Source organism: Aotus nancymaae, unplaced genomic scaffold (assembly GCF_030222135.1).
Source record: "Aotus nancymaae isolate 86718 unplaced genomic scaffold, 86718_ANA_hifiasm-v0.15.2.pri h1tg000030l, whole genome shotgun sequence".
Classification (NCBI taxonomy): domain Eukaryota; kingdom Metazoa; phylum Chordata; class Mammalia; order Primates; family Aotidae; genus Aotus; species Aotus nancymaae.
Window position 1 is genome coordinate 16,755,507 of NW_026988443.1, and position 22,408 is coordinate 16,777,914.

The 22,408-nt window shown below is 36.5% G+C and overlaps 1 protein-coding gene across 3 annotated transcripts in view; it reads right to left on the reverse strand.

The window, feature by feature from the left end:
- The window catches only part of CDH8 (cadherin 8), a 382,992-nt gene that overhangs the window by 141,628 nt on the left and 218,956 nt on the right, over window positions 1-22,408 (reverse strand). For all 3 annotated transcript variants that reach the window (XM_012462530.2, XM_012462528.2, XM_012462529.2), the window contains exons 6-7: window positions 18,584-18,771; window positions 15,146-15,399 (exon numbers count right to left, since the gene is read on the reverse strand). In XM_012462530.2, coding sequence (XP_012317953.1) covers window positions 15,146-15,399; window positions 18,584-18,771 — 442 coding nt within the window. The remainder of the gene's footprint in view (window positions 1-15,145; window positions 15,400-18,583; window positions 18,772-22,408) is intronic.

Below are 22,408 nucleotides of genomic sequence, written 5' to 3' on the forward strand. Positions count from 1 at the left end.
ATTGCCGACCTTAAAAGGTTAAGGTATGCCCCAAACCAGAGACTGTATTCAAGATTTCCTTATACTTTAAAATGTGGTATCACAGTGAGTGTTTATTATTACTGATAGATAACACTGCCAAATATCCAGACTATTTTTCAACAACAACAAACATATTCGAAAGATTCTGGTATGTGGGCTCTATATAGACAGCCATAATTTTGTGGTATTTCTACTTGCTATTTGCACCAAAAGGATGAAGCAAATTCACTCAACACAATCATTCCTGGGTATCTTTTACATTATTTAGAGTGAACATAGAAGTATCAAATTTCAAATCTATGTCAATTCCTTTCAGGTCCCATTTCTTCAGTGTGTTTGTGTTGTTTTATAGTATGTTTCACAAACACTTTCAGAAAATAACATAGTAAAACCATAATCTCATGTGTAATTTTATGTAACACTGAAACAAAAAAAACTGCTCCAGAGTAAATCGCACATTAAGTTTGACTCATGTTCAATTCTTCAATGTTCACATAATACTTTTGGAGAAATTTGAACTTTCTCCCCCTGGAGTCAGAAGAATAATAGTGCATTATGGAGAATTCTAAATGTGATGATGTGGTAACAAAAAATATGAAAATGGAATGCCGTTTTACACGCTGTGAAAGGATTACAATGTAAATTTCATTTTTTATTTAATGTCGACAAAGTTTCAGTGACTGTCTCTTAGTGCCAACTATAATGAAACTATCATGTTTTTTTGAAAAAAATGCCTCTCTTCTCAGGCATATCACTTGTGACTTTGAAAAAGGGTTTCTAAATGTGCCCGGTGTGTGTGTGTGTGTGTGTGTGTGTGTGTGTGTGTGTGTTAGAGGGGTTTTGTCAGAGAGAGCACCAGGAGGAGACAGCATCTGTTTTGAGATACAGAGAAGAGTGGAATTTTTCTAGATGACTATATAGTGACAGCAGCACCAGCAGAGAGGAATGCATGTAAATAATTTGAGAGTTTGGGTTTGTTTAGAAAAACTACAAAATTAAAGGTCCAGATCAAATGTGATGGGAGCTAAAGACTGAGAGAGGATCATCCCATCTTCCCATTCTTCCTTTCCCTGCCATCCTTTCCTTTGTTCATTCATTCGTCTGTATTTAATATTTCTCATGTGCCAGACATTGTGTTAGGTGTCAAAACAGACATAGCCTTGCCTTCGGGTTAATTCCTCTATCTGAGGATAAAGACTAAGAGTAAGTCAGTCTTTTTAGAGCTAACAGTGGCGTAGCCATGAAGCAAACAAGAAAAGGCTGAGATGCATAAAACATTACAAAAATACTCCCAAAATAGGAATGCAAATATGAAAAGTCTGAGTTCGGGTGATGTTTAGTGTGTACAGGACTTTAACAAAAAATGGTGTGGTTGAAGTTCAGGAATCAATGGAGGAAGGGTATCAGAGGAGCAGAGGAGGAAAAACCTTGGAAACTATGCTAATGAATTATTATTTCCTGCTTGAAATAAGATATATATATATATATACATGTACATATATATACATATATCTATGTCCTTGTGTTATACACACACGTGTATGTGTGCATAATATAAGAGGACTGATATGATATAAACAGAGGAGTGATATGATCTAAACCCAGTTGACTTGCATAGAACTTTATATGGTAGTAAAAATATGCTCTGTGCCATCCAATATGGTAACCATTAATTATACGTGGCTACTTCCCCTTGCTATCTAGCTAGTGTAACTGAGAAATTGAAATTTTTGCTTTATTTAATTTAAATTAGTTTTCTGTAACTTCACTGAGATATATTTGACTAGTGGCCACAGTATCGGACAGCACAGGTCAAAACAGGTAGAAATCATTTTGGCAGCTGTGTGGAGATCAAAGGTTAAGAGATAAGCAAATGAGGTTGTTATCACTACTCAAGTTAGAGATGATGGTGTTTGAGCTTAGGAAGTAAAATAAACCAGGCAGGCATAGTGACTATTTGGACACAGAAAGCAAAGGAAGTGAAGAATTCTTGAAGAAAGACTCCTATTGTATGTTTGTAACATGTTCAATTAATCTATATTGCTTTTCAAATTAAAAACAAAATGTTCTCTCGTTTTCTTTTACCCATTTCTATGTAATTATTCAAGTACAACAAATGGATCAGAAATATTCACATAAATATTAGCAAAAGATGACCAAATATTTTAGAAATACATGGAATCTGGAACTTCCAGTGGCTATGTGAGATTTATCTCTGGTGTGTGCTTCTCTATGATGGGAGGTTAGGAGTTGTTAGGATAAACTCTTTTACACCAAAGCCCCCATGATGACCTTGATCCTCACTCTTTACCCCCAGGACACAGGAAGCTCAACCAATTTCTATGAATGGCCACAGGTCCACATTGACCCAAAAATGCCAGGGGCAATCTAAAAGTGAAGAGAATCTTTGCCTCTCTGAAATGATCTTTTTGAAGCTGTTGATCATGCCTGCCACACGTCTCTTCATAGGAAATAGAGTCACGGTTCATAAACACTACTAGATAACAGAATAGAGATGATGAAGTACAGAAAAAGCATCATACAATCTAACAATCCAGACCATAGGACCAGATTTAGCACTAACATTTCATAACGTATTTAATGCATTTATTGAATCCTTCCTAAGTTTTTACCTTTCTTCTAAGCCCTGTATAATAATTTTTCACTTAGTCCTTCCTCTAATCTAGTGGAGTAGCCCATATAGACTTTCTTGTCTCTCAATGTCTATAGTTGTGAAACAGTGATAACATGCATTTCTCCTGTCATAAAGTTAATATGCATAATATCCTGACCATAGTATCTGTCACATAATAAACTCTTATTAAATGTTAGAAAGCTATGAAGATGATGATATTTGATTATATATCAATGATTATATATCAAATGATGATATTTGATTATATAAGTGTGTTCCATTTTGGTGGAAATCATTTAAAATATAGAAAAAATGTGTTTAAGGAAGGCATGCACACCAAAATTAATTTTAAAAGTAGTGTATAATTATGTCAAAATAGGCTTTGTAAAATGTCATAAATGTATATATACTTTGAAATTTTAACTGGATACTAAGGTTCATTTAGCAAATATTAAAGAGTTTTAATAATACTGGGAATGACTTATTGAGCAATATGTGGTCTATTAACTCTTTTTTTATTTTTTTCTAAGACAAGGTCTCCCTCTGTCATCTATGCTGGAATACAATGGTACAATCTCAGCTCACTGCAACCTTTACCTACAGGGATGAAATGATCCTGTTACCTAGCCTCCTGGGTATCTGAGATTACAGGTGTGTGCCACCATGACCGGATATTTCTTTGTATGTTTTGTAGATAGGGGGTTTCACCATGTTGCTTAGGGTGGTGGTCTCTCAACTCTTAAAACTAGAAATTCATTTATATTCAAATGATGTGCTTGCTTATTTACACACTATAATAACAGGATAAACACACCATTCCAGTGTTCTGCCAGATGTAATTCTTTCTGGGGAATTACCAAAAATGCTCATTCTTAAACACAATGTCTACCCACGTGGTCTAACCTGGTCTTATACAATTAAATAAATTCAAAACCCAAGATCATGTGTTTGATGTCCAATAAAGGTTAGCCAGAAATGTGTCCTCTTTTGCCATTAAACAGACAATTCTCTTCACCATAGTCTATGCACTGCTCCCCTTCCACATTTGTTCTGCCTACTTTTAGACCCTTGGCTTTGGAAGAGCATTTAAGTCTTTTCCCGTTCTTTGTCACATTAAATATATCTTCCATGATTTTGACTCTTTTTAAGAACTTTCATAAATTGCATTCTTATTTACTATGAGGCTGTGTACCTCAGTAGGTCATCCCAAACTTGATTTGTCTCCTAATGGCTGTTTCAAAGGCATTTCTGCTGACCTGTCCCATTCCCCAGCAAGCAGACTTCATACTTATGGGGTAGAGCTAATAAACATTTGGTAGATTAATGAAAATTGAAGTTCTCCATTTCTCCTCTGCTCTCTTCTTAAAATATGCGATATTATGTTTTCCCTTGGAACATTAAGTCAAATCTGATTGTCCTTTATCAAAAGCAAAGTTGTATAATACATCATGTCAAACCAGAATGTAGAAACATAAGGAAAAATAAAGATTTGGTTAAAATAACTCCCATAAATATTTGGACATCAGATAAGGATGTCAATCTCCTTTTGTCATGATGCAAAATAGAGGATTTATTTTGCCTTATGAGTATAATAATGTTAGATATCATGGCTCAGCCTACACAAGCATCTTTGTTTCTCTCAGACTCTAAGCATTATTATTAAGTTTTGTTCCCTAGAGAATACAGCGGCTTCACCAATCAGAAAAAAAAAAAACAAACTGATTTTTAAGGCCTAGATCAGCACTTCCATTTTTTTCCTCTCTCTCTCAAGATTCTTGTGCAATTTTTACCACCTTAGATCACTAGTTTTAAAATACTGTACTAACTTATGCAATTTGATTATTATTTACAATTAATAGCCAGGTCTAGTACACCACACTGATAATATTGGAGGCAACTTAACTTGCCACTATAATGTTTGCATCTCAAAATGTGTAACAAATATATAGTTATCTAAAGGAAGGCATCGTAGGTTGAGAAGTGTGCTATACAATACGGTAACACCGTGGATTTGGGAGCTAGACAGCTAGTGGTGTGAGTTCAGTAAAATTACTTCATTACTACAGAATTTCAGTGTGCTTATCCATTATAGGCATGAAGAAGTGCTGTGCAGATTGTCTTTCAAGTGAGGGTTCCAGAGATGTGAGGGGTATTGTCAGGAGACAGCCTCCAGCTACTCACTACTTAGGGTCCATCTCAGTTTCAGAAAGTCTGCTCTCCAGAGGTTATCTAAAGACAAACCACACAGAGGTATAAAGGCCCTACCATTCTGGCATGATGTAGGACTCCTCTGGTGGGCAACACTCAGTCCAAAGAAACCTACTAGTCTGGGCCAAGGTTGGCTTGAACTGAGTTGCAGTTTGATTTCACTGTCTGTCCATCATGCTCCTGCTCCTTCCCTTTCATAGATGGTAATCCCTAACAGTTTTCATTTCAGATTCTGTCTACTTTCAAACCTGTAACACATTTGTTTAATGGAAATAAGAATATGTGTAAATCAGAGAGTTAATGCTACAAAGTGTGAATGAAATATATGCAAAAAGCACAGTACTAAAATGCTAAATATGTATGAATAAAGATAGACAAAATATTTTTCATATCCTTTGCTGAAAACCTACTGTCACACAGAAGAATGTATATTCGAGTTTGATGAACACACTACAAATCTTTTCAAAGTCAGATTCCTGTTCTTGCCACCTCGCGTATTTAGGTAGAGAAATGCTACTGAAATCATAGAATGTGCCTAGAGATTCAAGTGTAGAGACTAGGATTTGACTAAAGCAGTCATTGGCCTCAATTCCAAACCCCTGTATTATAGCCATCACTGAGATCAGAAGAAGGAAAAGGACAGGTAGAAAAACAGATTCATAACAAAACCATGAAGGAAACGAATTCCCTATCTAAGCAGGGAAATTTCACAGTATTTGTCAGAGTACCCATTGCATCCTGCATTATGATTATGAAAATGTTCTCAAAAGCTTTGCTAAGGAAGCCAGATTTTTCTGGCAGACTCAACATGGGTGCATGCTGTCATGGTCCCATGAGTACTAAGTTCCAAGGGCTCTATGGAAATGATGGGAATGGCAATTCCCATCACGGGTAGCTGGATCCTAATAGAAAAAAGTTACTTGACTGCTAAAATTTTTTAAATTATTTTGAGAAGTTTATATTAGGGAGCTTTGAGACAGAGTAAAATTCTGGATGATATGGCAGTTGACTATTCAAATTACTGATGGAAATCCAAACCTCCATCAGTCTTGTGTAGGAGTTGACAAAGTTTATGGAAAGTAAGTATTCTAGGTTTTGCTATCCATAGTGTTTCCATCATGACAATTCAACTCTGCAGTTGTAGGGCATAAAGGGATGATGGTGGCTGTGTTCCAATAAGACTTTATTAAAATAAAAAAAAAGTAGCAGGCCATATTTTGCCAACATGCTGACCCCTGGCCAAAGTGTAATATAGTCAAAGTATTCACTAACATCATGAGTTTTTGCCACTTTATCAAGCTCTTCGGAAAGAAAAAAAGGTGAAGTTCCCACATGTCCTCGCTCATAAATGAGAGTTGAACAATGAGAATGCATGGATACAGGGAGGGGAACATCACACATCTGTGCCTGTCAAAGGGTCGGGGGGAAGGGGAGGGAGAGCATTAGGACAAACGTCTAATGCATGTGGGGCTTAAAACCTAGATGACGGGTTGACAGGTGTAGCAAACCACTAAGGCAGATGTACACCTATGTAACAAACCTGCACATTCTGCACATGTATCCCAGAACTTAAAGTAAAATTTAAAAAAAAGAAAGAAAAAAAAGAAAAAATGTGAAGTTCATATAGTCATAGACAACACAGTCTATTGGCAGAAAGCGTCATGGTATTTGCATTGCTCAGTTTATCAGAATTTAGAGGACAGCCTATATGCCCTCCTTCACATCAGCAAGGTTCTCAGCATAGTTTAGATGCTGTGCAGAGCAAAACACAAGGTTCCAAAATCTAAGATATTGCTTACATTCTCCGCTTAGAGAGTGCAATGCGCCTCTGCAACTCACCTGTGAGGTCCTATAGCAAAGTCGCTGGAATTCAAACTGACCTGGTCACCCTATCTTTAGTTCAAGTAGTGATTATTAGAGCTCCATTAGGGATTCGCTGTCCTTGGAGAAAGACTGTGTATCTATTTTTCAAATTTAAACGGCATAAATGCACTTTTATATTATAAGAAATGTTTTGCTAAACATTGGTTTGCAGCCTCTATATGGAAAATTTATAGGAGGATACAATTGTGAGCCAACTGCAAGTGAAGATGCTATTTAGAGCTACACATAATGAAATAAACCCCTTAGTTATGAATCAGTTATTATATTTCACTGAACTCCAACTGTTTCTTTCTCACTGCTTAATTTCATTCTAGCCTTTGTTATTATGCCTAGAGAAACCATTTTAACATTTTCTCGCATGCACTTTGAGTATCAAAAATTCCATCTACAAGTTTTCAGCTTTTTGCCTCTAATTGCTCCACTGGTTGCTCTAACTGCTTTAATAAATAATATTATCTGACTTCTGCTAGTTCCAGAATGCTAAGGTCCCTGCATCACATATTATTTATTATTCCTCTAAGGAGAAAAAGGAGTCTTTTTTTACCCAAATAATTTCTTTATAGTCAGAGAGGATAGAGAGAGAGAGACAGAAAATGAAGGGATAATAAAAATGTGAAACAATAATAAGTAAAATCTACCCTTCAAATTACTACAAAGTGCTCTTCAGTGTGAGATGCTTTCACTTTAACATTATTGGCATCCTTGGATATGTATGGTTGCTTCTATTCAAAATTCATTAGGAAATGTCTTCCTCCATGTGACCTTAAAGCTCTACAATTTGATTTTGTTTACCATTTTCAGATAAAAGACTAGTTAGATAACTGTGAAGGGCTTTGGTTTTCTGGGTATATTCAACCAAACTCTTTTTTTTTTTTCAATTGTACTTTAGGTTCTGAGGTACATGTGTAGATCATGCAGGATTGTTGCATAGGTACACACATAGCAATGTGCTTTGCTGCCTCCATCTCCCCGTCACCTATATCTGGCATTTCTCCCCATGTTATCCCTCCCCAACCTCCCCAACACCCCGCTGTCCTTCCCTTGGCCCCCACCAACAGACCCAGTGCGTGATGCTCCCCTCCCTGTGTCCATGTGTTCTCATTGTTCAACACCTGCCTATGAGTGAGAACATGCAATGTTTCATTTTCTGTTCTTGTGTCAGTTTGCTGAGAATTATGGTTTCCAGATTCATCCATATCCCTACAAAGGACACAAACTCATCATTTCTTACGGCTGAATAGTATTCCATGGTGTATATATGCCACATTTTCCTTGTCCAATCTATCATTGATGGGCATTGGGGTTGGTTCCAAGTCTTTGCTATTGTAAATAGTGCCGCTATGAACATATGTGTGCATATGTCTTTATAATAGAATGATTTATAATCCTTTGGATATATACCCAGTAGTGGGATTGCTGGGTCAAATGAAATTTCTATTTCTAGGTCCTTGAGGAAGCACCACACTGTCTTCCACAATGGTTGAACTAGTTTACACTCCCACCAACAGTGTAAAAGCGTTCCTATTTCTCCACATCCTCTCCAGCATCTGTTGTCTCCAGATTTTTTAATGATCACCATTCTAACTGGTGTGAGGTGGTATCTCAATGTGGTTTTGATTTGCATTTCTCTAATAATCAGTGATGATGAGCATTTTTTCATATGTTTGTGGGCCTCATATATGTCGTCTTTTGAAAAGTGTCTGTTCATGTACTTCGCCCACTTTTGGATGGGTTTGTTTGTTTTTTTTCTTGTAAATCTGTTTTAGTTCTTTGTAGATTCTGGATATTAGCCCTTTGTTAGATGGGTAGATTGCAAAAATTTTTTCCCATTCTGTTGGTTGCCAGTTCACTCTAATGATTGTTTCTTTTGCTATACAGAAGCTCTGGAATTTAATTAGGTCCCATTTGTCTATTTTGGCTTTTGTTGCCAATGCTTTTGGTGTTTTAGTCATGAAGTCTTTGCTTCCAATATCTTTATTATAGGCTCACAAAGACAGTATTGTGTCTTTATAGAAATTTCTTGAAAAATGTAGGTTCAGCTGATAACAATTGAACAAAATATCAGTTAAAATATATATGAATGAATAAATGAATTAATTTGAATGAGTGAATATATTTCTGAATATGGGACTTAATGAATTAACTATTGTTAGTTGAATTAGCAGGCATAGTGAGTTTTCTGAAACAGTGTTGGATGATTTGCTGTTTTCAAATTGGGAGATGATCATATTTTTATCTGGTCATGAGAGTGCAAGAATTAAATGAAACAAGTGTTAATTATTTTAAAATACTAAGTTATTGCACTAGACCCTTGTACACTCTTAGAAGGAATGCAAAATGTTGGAGCTGTTACGGAAAAGAGTATGGAGGTTCCTCAAAAAATTAAAAACAGAATCACTATAACATTCAGAAATCTCACTTCTGAGTATTTATCTCAAATAATTAAAATCAAGATATTTAAAAGATATTAGCTTTTTTAAAGGAAACTATCAATACATCATCTACTATCTAAATTAATTCCAAGTTTTCTACAGTATGGATATTTTCACTTTAGCATCCTTGGATATCATGAATATAGAGAGTGCTTTCAGGATGCTGAAAGAGTGCTTTCCTATGTTCATTCCATTTACGATAGGGAACACAACCTAAACGTTCATTGATAAATGGATAAAGATAATGTGTTATAGAGAGACAATGAGATACAATTCATCCTTTAAAATAAAAAGAAAGAGATCCTGCAATATGCAATAACACGAATAAATGTTGAGAACATTCTGCTAAGAGAAATAAGCCAGTCACAAAAGGACAAATACTACATGATTCCACTTTTATGAGGTATTTAAAATAGTCCAATTCAAAGAATCAGAGTCAAGGATTGTGGTTGCCAGGGACTAGGGAAGTGGAAAATGGGGAGTTGCCAATCAATAGGCACAAACTTTTAGTTATCCAAAATAAGTAAGTTCTAAAGATGTTTTGTACAATGTTGTACCTATTGTTAATAATACTGTATTTTTCACTTATATATCTTGCAAGATAATGGATCTCTTATTAAGTGCTCTTAACACACAGACACACACAGACACACACACACACACACACACATGCTCCTTATCAAAAATGAGAGTTATTGCAAGATTGAGGAGGTAATCAATCAATACACAGTCTAGTATCTAAATTAATTCCAAGTTTTCTACAGTATGAAATATTTTCACTTCAGCATCCTTGGATATCATGAATATAAAGAGTGCTTTCAGGAGAACTGCTGATGAGCAGCCACTCTGGTAACTCAGGTAAATTATAAAAATGCCAGAATATCAGAAGGAAAAAAAATGCAATGCTCCTGTGTCGAGTGGGTATTTAATTTCAAGAGAGGAATTAGAACAGCAGAGTACTGTGGCCACCATGATTGTGTGCTGACCTCCTATTCTGCCTGCTGAATGGCTGTTATTTCCACTTTTAACTTAAGCAGCTCATGAAGCTTTATTCAAGGTTAATGCTTGGGAAACAATAGGAAGTGATTTCCTTAGAAACAATCACATACCATCTCATAGCCATGGTGACACCCAATACACAATCAAAATGACTTTATGAGAGGAAAAAAAAAGGGCCATAGCATATTTACATGAAAGAACTGACTTATTTTTAATACCTGGGCTAGGAATGCTTACTTTAAATATAAATAATTTGCTGCATATAACAACATTTCCAAGTGTCTGTCACAAAGTATGGGCTCAGAAAACATCAACTGTCATCATCGTATTCCACTTTCAAGATTCCATAATCTACAAGAGCATGCATAGGTATAGTGGCCAATGATAAACAGAAACTTGGATTTAACCTCTGGTCCTGTATCTACGTGCTATATCCCCAAATACAGGAAGCTTATCCTTTTTTAAGTTCCCTTCTTTATAAAACAGAAATAATACAGAGTATTTCTTGGAGTCATTTGTAAGAATTAAGTTAGATGATACATAATAGAAGCTTAGCATGGTCTCATTCTTCAAATAAAAACAAAATTGTTTTCCCCTTTACCTTGCCCATCACAATCTGATTCACAGCCAATAGTAACAAGCCCATATCAGGTGGCTAGGCAGATGAGCAAAGATCACAGCCCTTATACTCTGGTTAATTCCACAAATTTGGTTTATCTTTCTTCTTTCTTGATAGTCAACGAGGTCATTTAGAGAATCAATAGTCAATTACTTCCATTATAATTGATCCTACTCAGTCATCCTAAAGTGTATAAGCACAGTTGGAGTTACAGAGATCACAGGGAAAAGAAAGGACAGTGGATAGGCATGGCACCATCAAAAAACCCGGGTGCACACTCCAGTTCCACTTCTATTTGTGTGATACTGGGCAAGTTAGTTATTTTATCCTCAGGCTTCACATCTGTTAAATGGGTAAAACTGAAACAGCCCAAGTCTAAGCAGATAAAAGGTCCCTGGAGAATCTCCGACCTGCCCCACAAGTGTTTATATCAGATGCTTTTGTGCAGATGAGGGAACTGGCCCAGAGCTTTGTCGGAGCATGCCTGCGTGCACACTGGGGGAATGGAGTGGAGCCATGGGCAGGGGGAGGAGCCTGGCCTCCAGTTCCTGTGTTTTGGCCTGGGATTCAATCTGTGAAGTGAGGAGCCTTTTAGTAGGCCTCCATCTCGCTATGCTGTTTTTTCCTTTCTTTTTTTCCCTTTTTGCCCAGTAAAATCCTGCCCTATTCATCCTTCAATGTGTCTGTGTGCCTAAATTTTCTTGGTTTTGTGTGTCAAGAACCCAGCTTTAGCTGAACTAAGGAGCAAAATTCTGCAACAGAATGACTCCACATATAAATACTAGATGTGTTAGAGAATAAAATGAGTATGTGTAGCACAGTTCCTGATATATACTAAGCACTCACTAGTAACAATATCCATAGCAGTAGTGGGAGAAAATTAGACCAAATGAAACTGATTAGATTATTTAGCATATAACTGTCAAGGAAAAAACACATAATTCTGCACACAGGCAGCCACCTAGATGAATCTCTGCCAAAATAAGTTTTAGGTTTCTAATTTGATTTTAAGTTGTGAAATTGATGGTAGCTTACCATTTATTAACTGGTAACACTACTAGCTACCACATATTTTATTTAATAATGTTACTTAATCATCTTATTAACATTGTGAGAAAGAGGATCTACTATCCCATATGGAGGAGAAAACTAAATCCCAGAGAATTCCAGAGACTAGTTCTCTGACTGGGAAGTAGTAGTGATATTTCAACCTTACTCTCCCTAAGTTCAATCCATGTCATTTTTTAAATAATTTGCACACCTTATTTCTACATTACTGAAATACATAGTATTGCAGAAAGTAGCAAAGAACTAATTAATGCTCCTGCAAGTGAAAGGGTAAGATGACAGATTTTTCTCTATGTCACTGTTCATTTTCTCTGAGAAGGGAATATATAGACATATACATACAGATAGAGATATACTATTAGGTATAAGAATTCAAAAATACATGGTATTTCTAGCTGGTAATGTGCTCCAAAAAGAAACTGAACCTCACGAGAAGCTGACCAACCAACGAATGACTGTTTTAGTGCTGCAAATGCTGGGATAAATGCCTTTTTGCTGGATATCAAATTAAACATTATCCTAAAAGATGGATACATTCTTGTCAGTGTATAAAACACAGCAGTCCTAAGAGAAAATAATGCATAGCTATGCATTACTCAGTAATTCCCTGAATATCCATGTCCTCTGGTTCTGTCTAAAAAGGTTAAATGGCTCTAAATCTCTCTGCTAGACTCATAAGGAACTATGCATTGCTCTGGCTAGTCAGGAAATTTAATTTTCTTCTCAAATTAACCAATTGTGCATGAAGAGAGAGAACTTGCTCTCCATGATCCAACTGGGGTGGAAGTGGGGACAGGGGACTGTAGAAATGCAGAACAGATGTTGAAAAATAAGGTTTGTGATTCTTAAGTTCTCATCCCATGGAGCCAAGGCACATTTGATCAGAACTGTGTGGGGTCCACTTTCTGAACGACAAGTCAAAGGCTGCTGTAAATGCTTTGAAACAGTGTTCATCCCTTCTTTGGTTAGAACCATAGATGCTAAGGAACTAGCACTTGCCTGACATCTATCAGAAGCACAGATATGCCTGTGTCATCAAATAGTACTTTATCTGTCTATCTCTTTCTGGTAACACAATCTCAAATCCCCTTTAGCTTGCCTGAAAATGAAATGCTTCTAAGCTGGACAGTTATTTCTAAACAGCCTCAAGCTGCCTCTACACAAACTTTCCTACTAGTTAACAGTAATAAAAATATCAATAGCAATAATAATAACTAGCAACTACAATAAGAATCTTCACTTGATTCTCTGTGAACTGGAACTACTATCAGTAAATCTCCATTTCTACATCAGTAAAATAGATAGATTATGAACTGTGCAAACATATGTGGACCACTATGAACCTGGATTTATAGCTAGCTCTGCCAATAAGATGCAACTTTTATTATGGTGTAAAAAGTTCCCGAAATGTCATCTCTAGATGATTAAGATCATGTCTCTGCACAGTCAGTCCATTCCCACTGGTAATATGGATTTCATGTTGGGAGCTTATATGATTGTGCTGATATTTGAACCCTTATTTTCCCTCTGGACCCTTGGCTTGGCAGACTCCTGAGCCCTTACATGCTCCTAGCTGACAAGAGTAGAAATCTTGTCAAATCAAGTGCTAAAACCAGTCCTCTGATTGGTCTCTCAGATAACCAATCTTATTTACTCCCTTCACATTCTGTCTCCTGCTTGGAGATGTAAAGAAAGTGGCAACTGCTCCTTTTTCAGTTCCTTTCAGAGGAAACTGAGAAACACAAAAACAGGTCAGATTCATCCACTTGACAAATATCATTGTCCCCATTAATGTCAGTATTCCAGCATAAAGCCATTGCATAATTTCACTATATTTTCAGGAAATGAATGCCAACATAAATTTATTTTCTTTTGGATATTCCTCCCCTTGCATTCAACACAAGGCCCATGGACCCTTTATCAAATCCCCAGGTGAACTTTCATCTTCATAGAGGTTACACACTTCTGCAGGAAGTCTCCTTTGTATCCTTATAAGCTACAGTCTTATTTGTTATTCTGAATTTAGAAATGATTTGTGTTTAAAAACAGAAAGTGTTGTTCTGGGTAAATAATTTTTGTACAAACTCAAATTATTTGGGGTGTTGACTGTTCTGCAGAGTTTTAATCTCAGTCTCATAGTTTCATCACCCTTATGAGTAGCAGGAATTTAATACATTTTTTTAATTGACTAAATAAACCTACAGAGAATTCACTTTACCAGGGTTTCCCCAAATGAAGTAATTGGAAACATGTCTGCCCTAATTATCTGTGACTTGCAAATTGAAAGGGTTTGGTATGAGCTGACATTTAACTCAGAAATTAGCTGGACAGTTCTTTAAAATTGTATTCCTCCATCTACTTCTCACTCTCTATCTCCTTTATTTTGCAACAGATATTTCTAAGACAATATTTGAAATCCACACTCAAACACATCATTAGCCAACACTTCACCCTTGGAGACCAGCATAGAAGTTATAGATTTTCAGTGTGCTTTAGGAAGAAAGCTATTTAGCTGGAGCACCTGTCCTGTCATTTGGGTGACTGGAAAAAGAAAAAAGATGTGTAAGGTACAACAGAAAAAGAATCGAACCAAGCTTCATTTCTAAAAAAGGCAGAAACGCTTTAATAAAGAATTATTTTGCATCCTGGGGAAAATTTTTGAGCAGAAAAAGAATAAACAAAAGGTATTTTTGAAATGGCAGAGAAAGATTTTTATCTAGGAGACACCAAGCCAGATATGCTGACCGATCAGAAATGTCCAAGAAGTGATAAAAAGATAATTTCAAAGCCAAACACCAAATGCAGAAATAAGATAGAAGCCTCTTAATGCATTGACACAGTGGTCTCATGCCTCTAAATTCTAATATATAATTCACCATAACTGTCAAAAGAGACAGAAAAGAAACTAGCAATGCTGGCCCAAAGCTAAACAAACAAACAAAAAAAGCACAAACAAAAACATAAAAATAACAAGATCCACCCAAGTGTGTTGCAAACATTTGCAATTTTGCATTTTCATAGAGCTCTTTGAGAGCTGGAATAGCTGTATTCCTTTTCATGCTCCTGGCTCTGGGCTCTATGTAGCACTTAGTAGGCACACATGCACATGTACACACACACGCCACACACACACACACACACACAGTATGTGCTAACCAACATTATTTGGTCATGTGAGCATTGTCCCAAGGGCAGCCACACAGAAGGTGCACACAGTGCATTTTGTACTGATCTGCTTGTCATTTCCAGTAGCCAGTATTCCTTTTAAAAGAAAAATACCTTATAGGACTGGAAGTGATATCAGGGTCTCGAGCGGTCACTTGCCCAATCACGGAGTTTAGAGCAGCATTTTCATGAACTTCAAGGAGGTAAGTCGGTGAAGAGAAGACCGGAGGCTCATCAGCATCTTCAACGACGATTTTGACTGTCGCCGTGTCTTTAAAGGGCCCCCTGCCACTGAAACGTGGGTCAATATGCACATTGGCTGCCTCTACCTTTAGCGTATAGGATTTTTTGGTCTCAAAGTCCAGAGGCTGTTAAGAAATGACAAAGATAAATGCTTCTCACTAATGACCACAGCAGCAAGAACAAATGAGTATAATGCTGATGGATGAAAGTTATGTGCATTTAAACCCATTTGTGAGCCTTAATGGGATGACTCTCCAGTCCCCCAGATTCGACCTGTAAATTTTACGGGCATTTATTGATATCTGTTTATTATACAAGCTCAGCGAATCTAATCTCCTATTGTTTTGTTTTGTTTTGCTCATTTCACTTGGAATTCACAAAATATTCATAGTCATGAATTGTGCCATCAAAATTTCACTTCAGAGTCATAATAAAATTTTACTAGTGACAGCATGACCTGCATACTAATCAGCCACTTAATCGGGCCTCTGCTGGTGGGAGATAAGGCAACATCGAACACAGTCTCTATCTGGGAAGAATATTTTATCATCTCTGCAACAGAGTGTGAAATGTAAAGAACTAGAAATAATCATTGTTTAGTCCACGGAGACATTATAAAGCATAATTTAGCACTAATCCCCACAAAGAGTATTTTCTGATTTCACTTTAAAGCATTGCTACTCTACTGATCATGTGGCTAAAATGAGGTTTATTATTTTTTAGGACATTTTTAGTTTCTCTATTATGAGTTTATGCTATGAAGCTGGTGGGCAAATAAAGAAATATGTACACCAATACCTATGTATGTTCTTGTGTTTATATTTAGAAGAAGAAATGATGTGAGTAGTATAAACAGATAACTGAGTCTAACTGTGCCCCCACCAACCACTTAAAAGCAATTTGAAATTACCTCATTACTCCATTACTGACAATATTTCTGACATATTAATACTTCATTCTGTAAAACTCTGAGAGACTTTGGTCATTGACCCAGGTAAGTAAAGCTACGTGAAAATAAGACAGTCCCCTTCAATAAGCCAGAAGCCCACGTGCACTAGCACCTTTGTAGACCAATTCTTGGCGACTCATAATACTTCAAATTTCAAGAATGTAGGTCTGTCAAGGTTCAAAGAGACAGTATACATCCACAGTACAAATTTCTTATGAGAAATAGAATTTTAAATATGCAATGAAGATTTTAAAAAATAAGCTAGAAGACAAACTAGCACTAGTGAAATCTTTCAGAATTCCAGTGCAAGCTTAATTATATATTCTTATTTCAAAATATTGTGTTGGATTTTACATTTGAATTCTGATCTAATGGGACTTGGCTCTTTTTTTTTTTTTTGCCATATTGTCTAGTAAACCAGGAAAGCACTCACTTTCCTATCTATTCTAAAATTACTAGGCACATGCATCCATGATTAGATCATGCAACATCAGCATATTCACAATTTGTCAATCACCTTTACTGTAACCATTTTGCAATTTTAAACTCTTCGCAAACATTGTTAAGTATAACAGATCATGTTCTGCTTGTTCCAGCTCAACATAACGACAATGAACCCAGACACATTCTAGTGTCCTAAGAATTTTATTGGACAAAAAAGAGGGCCTACAGATTGTAGGAATACCACTCCAATGCACTGTTCTCTAGGGTAAAATACATATTTTACTGGGTGTCAAGGTGTATAGTATATGCTTCCAAGTTTATGAATAACAGCGAATAAAAATACAGCAAATGGCTACTTGTTTTGGTTTATAAGAGCACCTTAAGACAGAAAAAGATGGGAATAATAACGATAAAAACGACATTAGAAATTGTTAGCCAAGAAATGTGACTCTGAGTTATTTAATAATTGACTCAAGTATTATACTATACTTTATTTCAAACATGGCTTTTTAAATGTTTCGCAGTTTTTGAAGCTAAACTTTCTGGTAGAAAGATAGTGTTGCTCAACAGAGAGTTAAAATAAATGTAGACATATTTTTCAAATTTGATTTTTAAAATTATTGTTTATACGAAAGAATATTCAGAAAACTTTAGGTCTTCATTGTTAAGATTTCTTTAGTGGGGCATTTTTAGAGCAAGACCACTGGAAATAGATCTCCATGTAACTTGATGGAGATTCAGATAGTAACCTTACAGTCATATGTGTGTAATGCTAATGAAGAAAGTGAAAAAAAATTATTGAATCCCAATAGTGTGGTCCACCATCTATCTTATTTGAGAACAACAAATCTATTTAAAAACTAGTTTGACCTACTTCATGACAAAGATTTGAAGAACAATATTGAAGAAAATAATCAGGACGAGGATAAACGAGTATTTTCCTTGCAAATGCTTTGTGACTATAATGTAATGAACTATGCTATACACATTTCTTATGAGTGTAGATTTTATGATGAGAAATATAAATGGAAAATATTGTACAGAATTTTTTACATCTACCACAGAAAAAAGAGACAGCTAACAAAAGAAGTCTCAAATTTTCCTATATTATATGTGCTCGTTATGGAGATGTTTCTTTCTTCAATGGTAGCTCCCTCCCCAGAAGCAAGGGAAAAATGAGCTTCATTTCCCATAATGCTCAAACTTCTGAGCTATAGTTTTGAGTATGCATTGGTAGCAGGGTTGGCCCTGTCCTTCAGTCACTAGAGCAAGCCAGGATAACTGAACCTGAATGTTCTGCCAGTTTTTTTATTTTTACTTTTTATTTTTTTAGTTCCCATGAAAGCACAGCCTTCCTAAAGATTTGGGAAGCTTCACTGTATTTGGGGAAGATATTTCAGGAAGCAAGAGTTCAAACATGAGGAGAGATATATACAGAAAGACTAAAAGCCACTGAACTTGTCACCTCTGTGGGCAACTGAGGCCTGTTCTCACTGTTCTCATTGTTTACAACCTTAAACAATGTGCCTCAGAATAGTTTCTCCAAACAATAGTAACTGTCCACCAATTTTTCTCCCCCTTTGGTGGAGGGCTGCCTTCAGAGGGTATTGACTTCCTCACATGGCTGAAGGGCCCTGTACAAGGACTAAGTAAATTCCTGTGGTTATGGGTAATGGGTAAGTTGGGGGACCAGCACTATTACGGTAGCTATTTACCAGACCTTTAGCTGAAATGGGAAGTGGGCCCAAGAGATAAGAGGTGCCAAAAGGACTGTACCAGTTACCTTGTCTTACTGCTCAAAGCTAAACATCTACCAGCTCTACTGTTCTGTCAGGAAGTCCACACAAGTCCCTCAAATTTAAAACTCAGGTTTCAAAGAGGTATTTTGAAGATGAACAAATGTTTCCTTAGCTTACTTTTCTTAGTCTTATAATGCCATCCTGAGCCTGGGCATCAGAAGTGATTTCAAAAAGTGTTGTTCCATCTCCATCAATGATGTCATATGATGATTGCGCATTTTCACCAATATCCTGGTCATTGGCCTTCACCCTTCCTATTGCAGTGCCAAGAACCACGTCTTCTGGTACTGAGAAGTGATACAGACCTTTAAAAAAAGGAAAAGCAATGAGTGTTGCACAAATTTCAACCATTCATTCATTCGTTTTTCAAATATCTGTTGGGCACCTCCTTTGTTCTAGATATTTTTACAGATGCTACCAAAAAAGTGATGGAAAAGACAGAAATATCCATTTCCCTTGTGGAATGTTCAGTCTTTTAACTGAACCAGAGACAAACAGTTCCCAGAAGAAGGCATGGTCCCTTTTCAAGGCTCTTCTGAGATATGAAACTTATTCAACCATATGTTTACCAAGTATATATTTGGAGAGGTTATATCAAGATTATGAGTGAATCTATGTGTATACTTTTCCCTGTCTGCTATATAATCACATTTACTGCCCATGGGGATACTCATTGTTGCCAACATAAAATATTAAGCTAATTTCAACACAGAAAGATACAATGAGTAACACACTGGAAGTCACTTTTGAACTTACCTTTATATATACAGACTTTTAGACCATTTCTGATAAAATTCAATTACTGAACTTCTGCTGTGCCCTGCAGCAAACTGCTCAGACACATAAAACACACCTCTTGTTGCTAAAATCCTCATTGCTCTGAAGACAAAAATCCTGCCTTCAACACTTCTAGGCAAAATACAATCACAGTGTATATTCACTCTCCTATGGGGGCAATAAAGTGTGTCTAATTAGTGGCATTAGTACATTTCGATTCAAGTCACTTTAGTTGTTATACTGCTGTCACTCATTTTCATTGGTATAGAGGAAGTTGTTGGCGCCCCAACCATAACCCCTGGCCATTACTACTCTAGTGCACACCTGTCTTACATCTAACTGCCACTCCTGCATTTTTTTGCCTGAGGGATATTTCTGGCCTTCAGAACCCATTTTGCCCACTGAATGTCAGGCCAGAAATGCCAGAAAATTAATGCTTCCTGCAGAAGCAGCCCTCAAAGACTCATAGGAGTTAGTATATAAAATTCTAGGTCTCTCCTTTTTGTGGTAGGATAACTTTCAGTTTTTTCTTTTCTTTTCCTTCTTTACAATGGTTCAGACTTTCTCCAATGGGACAAAGTTCCTGGTAACACACAGTCATAGCTGACTCAATGATATGCCTTTTTTGGCTATTTTTTTTTCTTTCTCTCCTTTTTCCACTGGCATTTGTTGGTCTCATCTCCAAGTTAAACTTACAATCAAATTCTTGTCTCAGTGTCTGTTTCTGGGGAACCCAAACTCAGAAAACCAAAAAGTTTTAGTCCCTTTGTAACTACAACAAGAGAAAATTAAACATTCAATGAACTAAAAACCCAAAAGGAAAAATAAAATCTGGAGAATATTGCCTAATCTAGTTTGAGCTCAAATCCACTGAGTCCCTTGGATAAACTAAGGCTCATTATGCTCAACATAACAGTAAAGTTTCTTATAGCACTAACACCCCTTTACTAAATAATGGGATAAAAACATCTCTCTTAGAATCACAAAGTTATAGGACTGGGGATTAGAAACATTTTCCAAATAGTTTTGCCATAAGGTAGGGACTGAAAATCCTCACTTCAAGCAAAGTCTCCCAGTTTTCTCATAATTGGTATAATGATTCCATTTCCTACAAACTTTATATTCCAGGTAAGGTTTGAGATGATCCCTTTCAGTATGCTTATTAAACAAATAAGCCAGCAAGGGGCCACGCCGTGCTGCTAGTCCTACATGGGGAGCACTGGGAAGCCAAGCAAATGGAACATTTCTCTATCTCCTACTCCTATTCTGTGTCTTCTCCTCATCTCTATCAGTGTGATCATAGTTAATAGTTATTATCACTAAGAAAAGGCACACTTTTGAAATTGATCTGCCACTATTGAATAATCATCTTAGAAATATTGCTTCTTGCATTATTCACTGTAATGACAACTGCAAAGGCAAAAAAAAAAAAATGAGGGACAGAGTAGAAGAAATGGTGTTCTCCATTTCAATAGTTTTGTTTAAAAGGGTTGCATTGTTGTCTGATTTATGAATTGCCAGATATAAAAATTCTAAAATTCTTAATGAAAATGCATCTCCTTTATTTTTTTCTGGCTTGAAATTTCTTCAGCTAAATTCTCAAAGATATCTCAAATGTGTCATTTTCAAGATCCATACACATTTCTCTCTCTTACAGTCTGTTCTTACACACTCTCTCTCTCCCCCTGCCTTCACCTCCCCTCTTTTATCTCTTTAAACACCAGTTTTTCTATGGTATTTCCTATAACAACAAATAGCATCAGCATGCATCTAATCTTTCATGTTAGAAACATGATCATCTATCTTCCTAAACTGAAAATGTAATCTATCCTTAGACTTTTGTCCTGTATAACTCAACTATGCATCACACCCATACACTTTTCTCTGCATACAACACAACCACCCTTGCTTGCCAGGGATACCATCACCTTTATGTGAATGATTGCAAGTAAGTCTTTAACTGGCTGCAAAGAAAAGAAGACATTGTAAGAAGGCCAGATTTAATTCCTTTCCAATTTCCAATTTCCCTGGAACCAGAGCCTGTCACTCAACCTAGAATTTAAAATCTTTAAATGTTTTCCTAATGATCTTCGGATAAAGGTCCTTGTACTTAAAATGGCCTTCAAATCCAAGTATGGCTAATTTCTGACTAACCTAACTCTCCAGACTCTTGCTCCAGCACTTTCCCCTGGCACTCTCTACTCCAGCTGCAGTGAAATTATTTCTATCCCTATACAGGGCTGTACACCATCCTTTCACAGGGCTTCTTTTGTTTTATTATTGACTATCTTTAAGGTGAACCCTATGATGTTTTGATAAAAGAAATCACTGCCTTGGAAAGATGTCCGCACTTTCATGTTTATTGCAGGATTATTCAGAATAGCCAAGAAATGGGTATTGCTCAAGTATCCATTGACAGAGGAATGGCTAAAGAAATTGTGATGTATATTTATACAATGAAATTTTATTCAGCCTTTATAAAGGAGATCCTGTCATTTGCAACAACATAAATGAACCTAGAGGAAATTATGTTAAGTGAAATAAGTCAGATCGAGGGGAAAAAAAGTCCTGCCTGATTTTACTTATATGTGGAATCTTTAAAAAATGAAAATAAGTATGTAGACACAGGGCTTTTGAGTATCTTTTTTAGCTGCACTATTCATCCTCCCTCCCATACTTTCACCTTGTTCCAGTTAACTTTATTCACTTTTTCACACCTCAATTTAAGAGTCCCCATGTCAGAAAGCCCTTATCCAATCATGTCTCCGTCATATTACTTGAATAAATGCTCAGAAGAAAGTGTTCTCTGAGAGTATGAGAAAGTCACCAAATAATGATTGTCTCCCTGATTCTTTTCTATTGTCTGCCCAGAATGCATGCTGTTGAAATTTCCAAGGCAGAGCATGGCTTTAGCAAGGAAGAGTGGAGTCTTACTGGTATCCTCCCAGTTGTGGGAAGGAGGAGTGTACGTTTTGCAGCAAGCCTACTGCATATTTGTCTTCCCTATATCAGGCACTAGAGATTTGATTTCCTTTATAAAACAAATGGACTAATGATAGCACAATATCTGAGCTTCATTTTCATCATTCTCTCAAGTTTTCGTAAAGAGAGAGAGTGCGCAAAAGAGAAAGGAGCGCACAGCTGACAGTCAGGCATACTGGTACT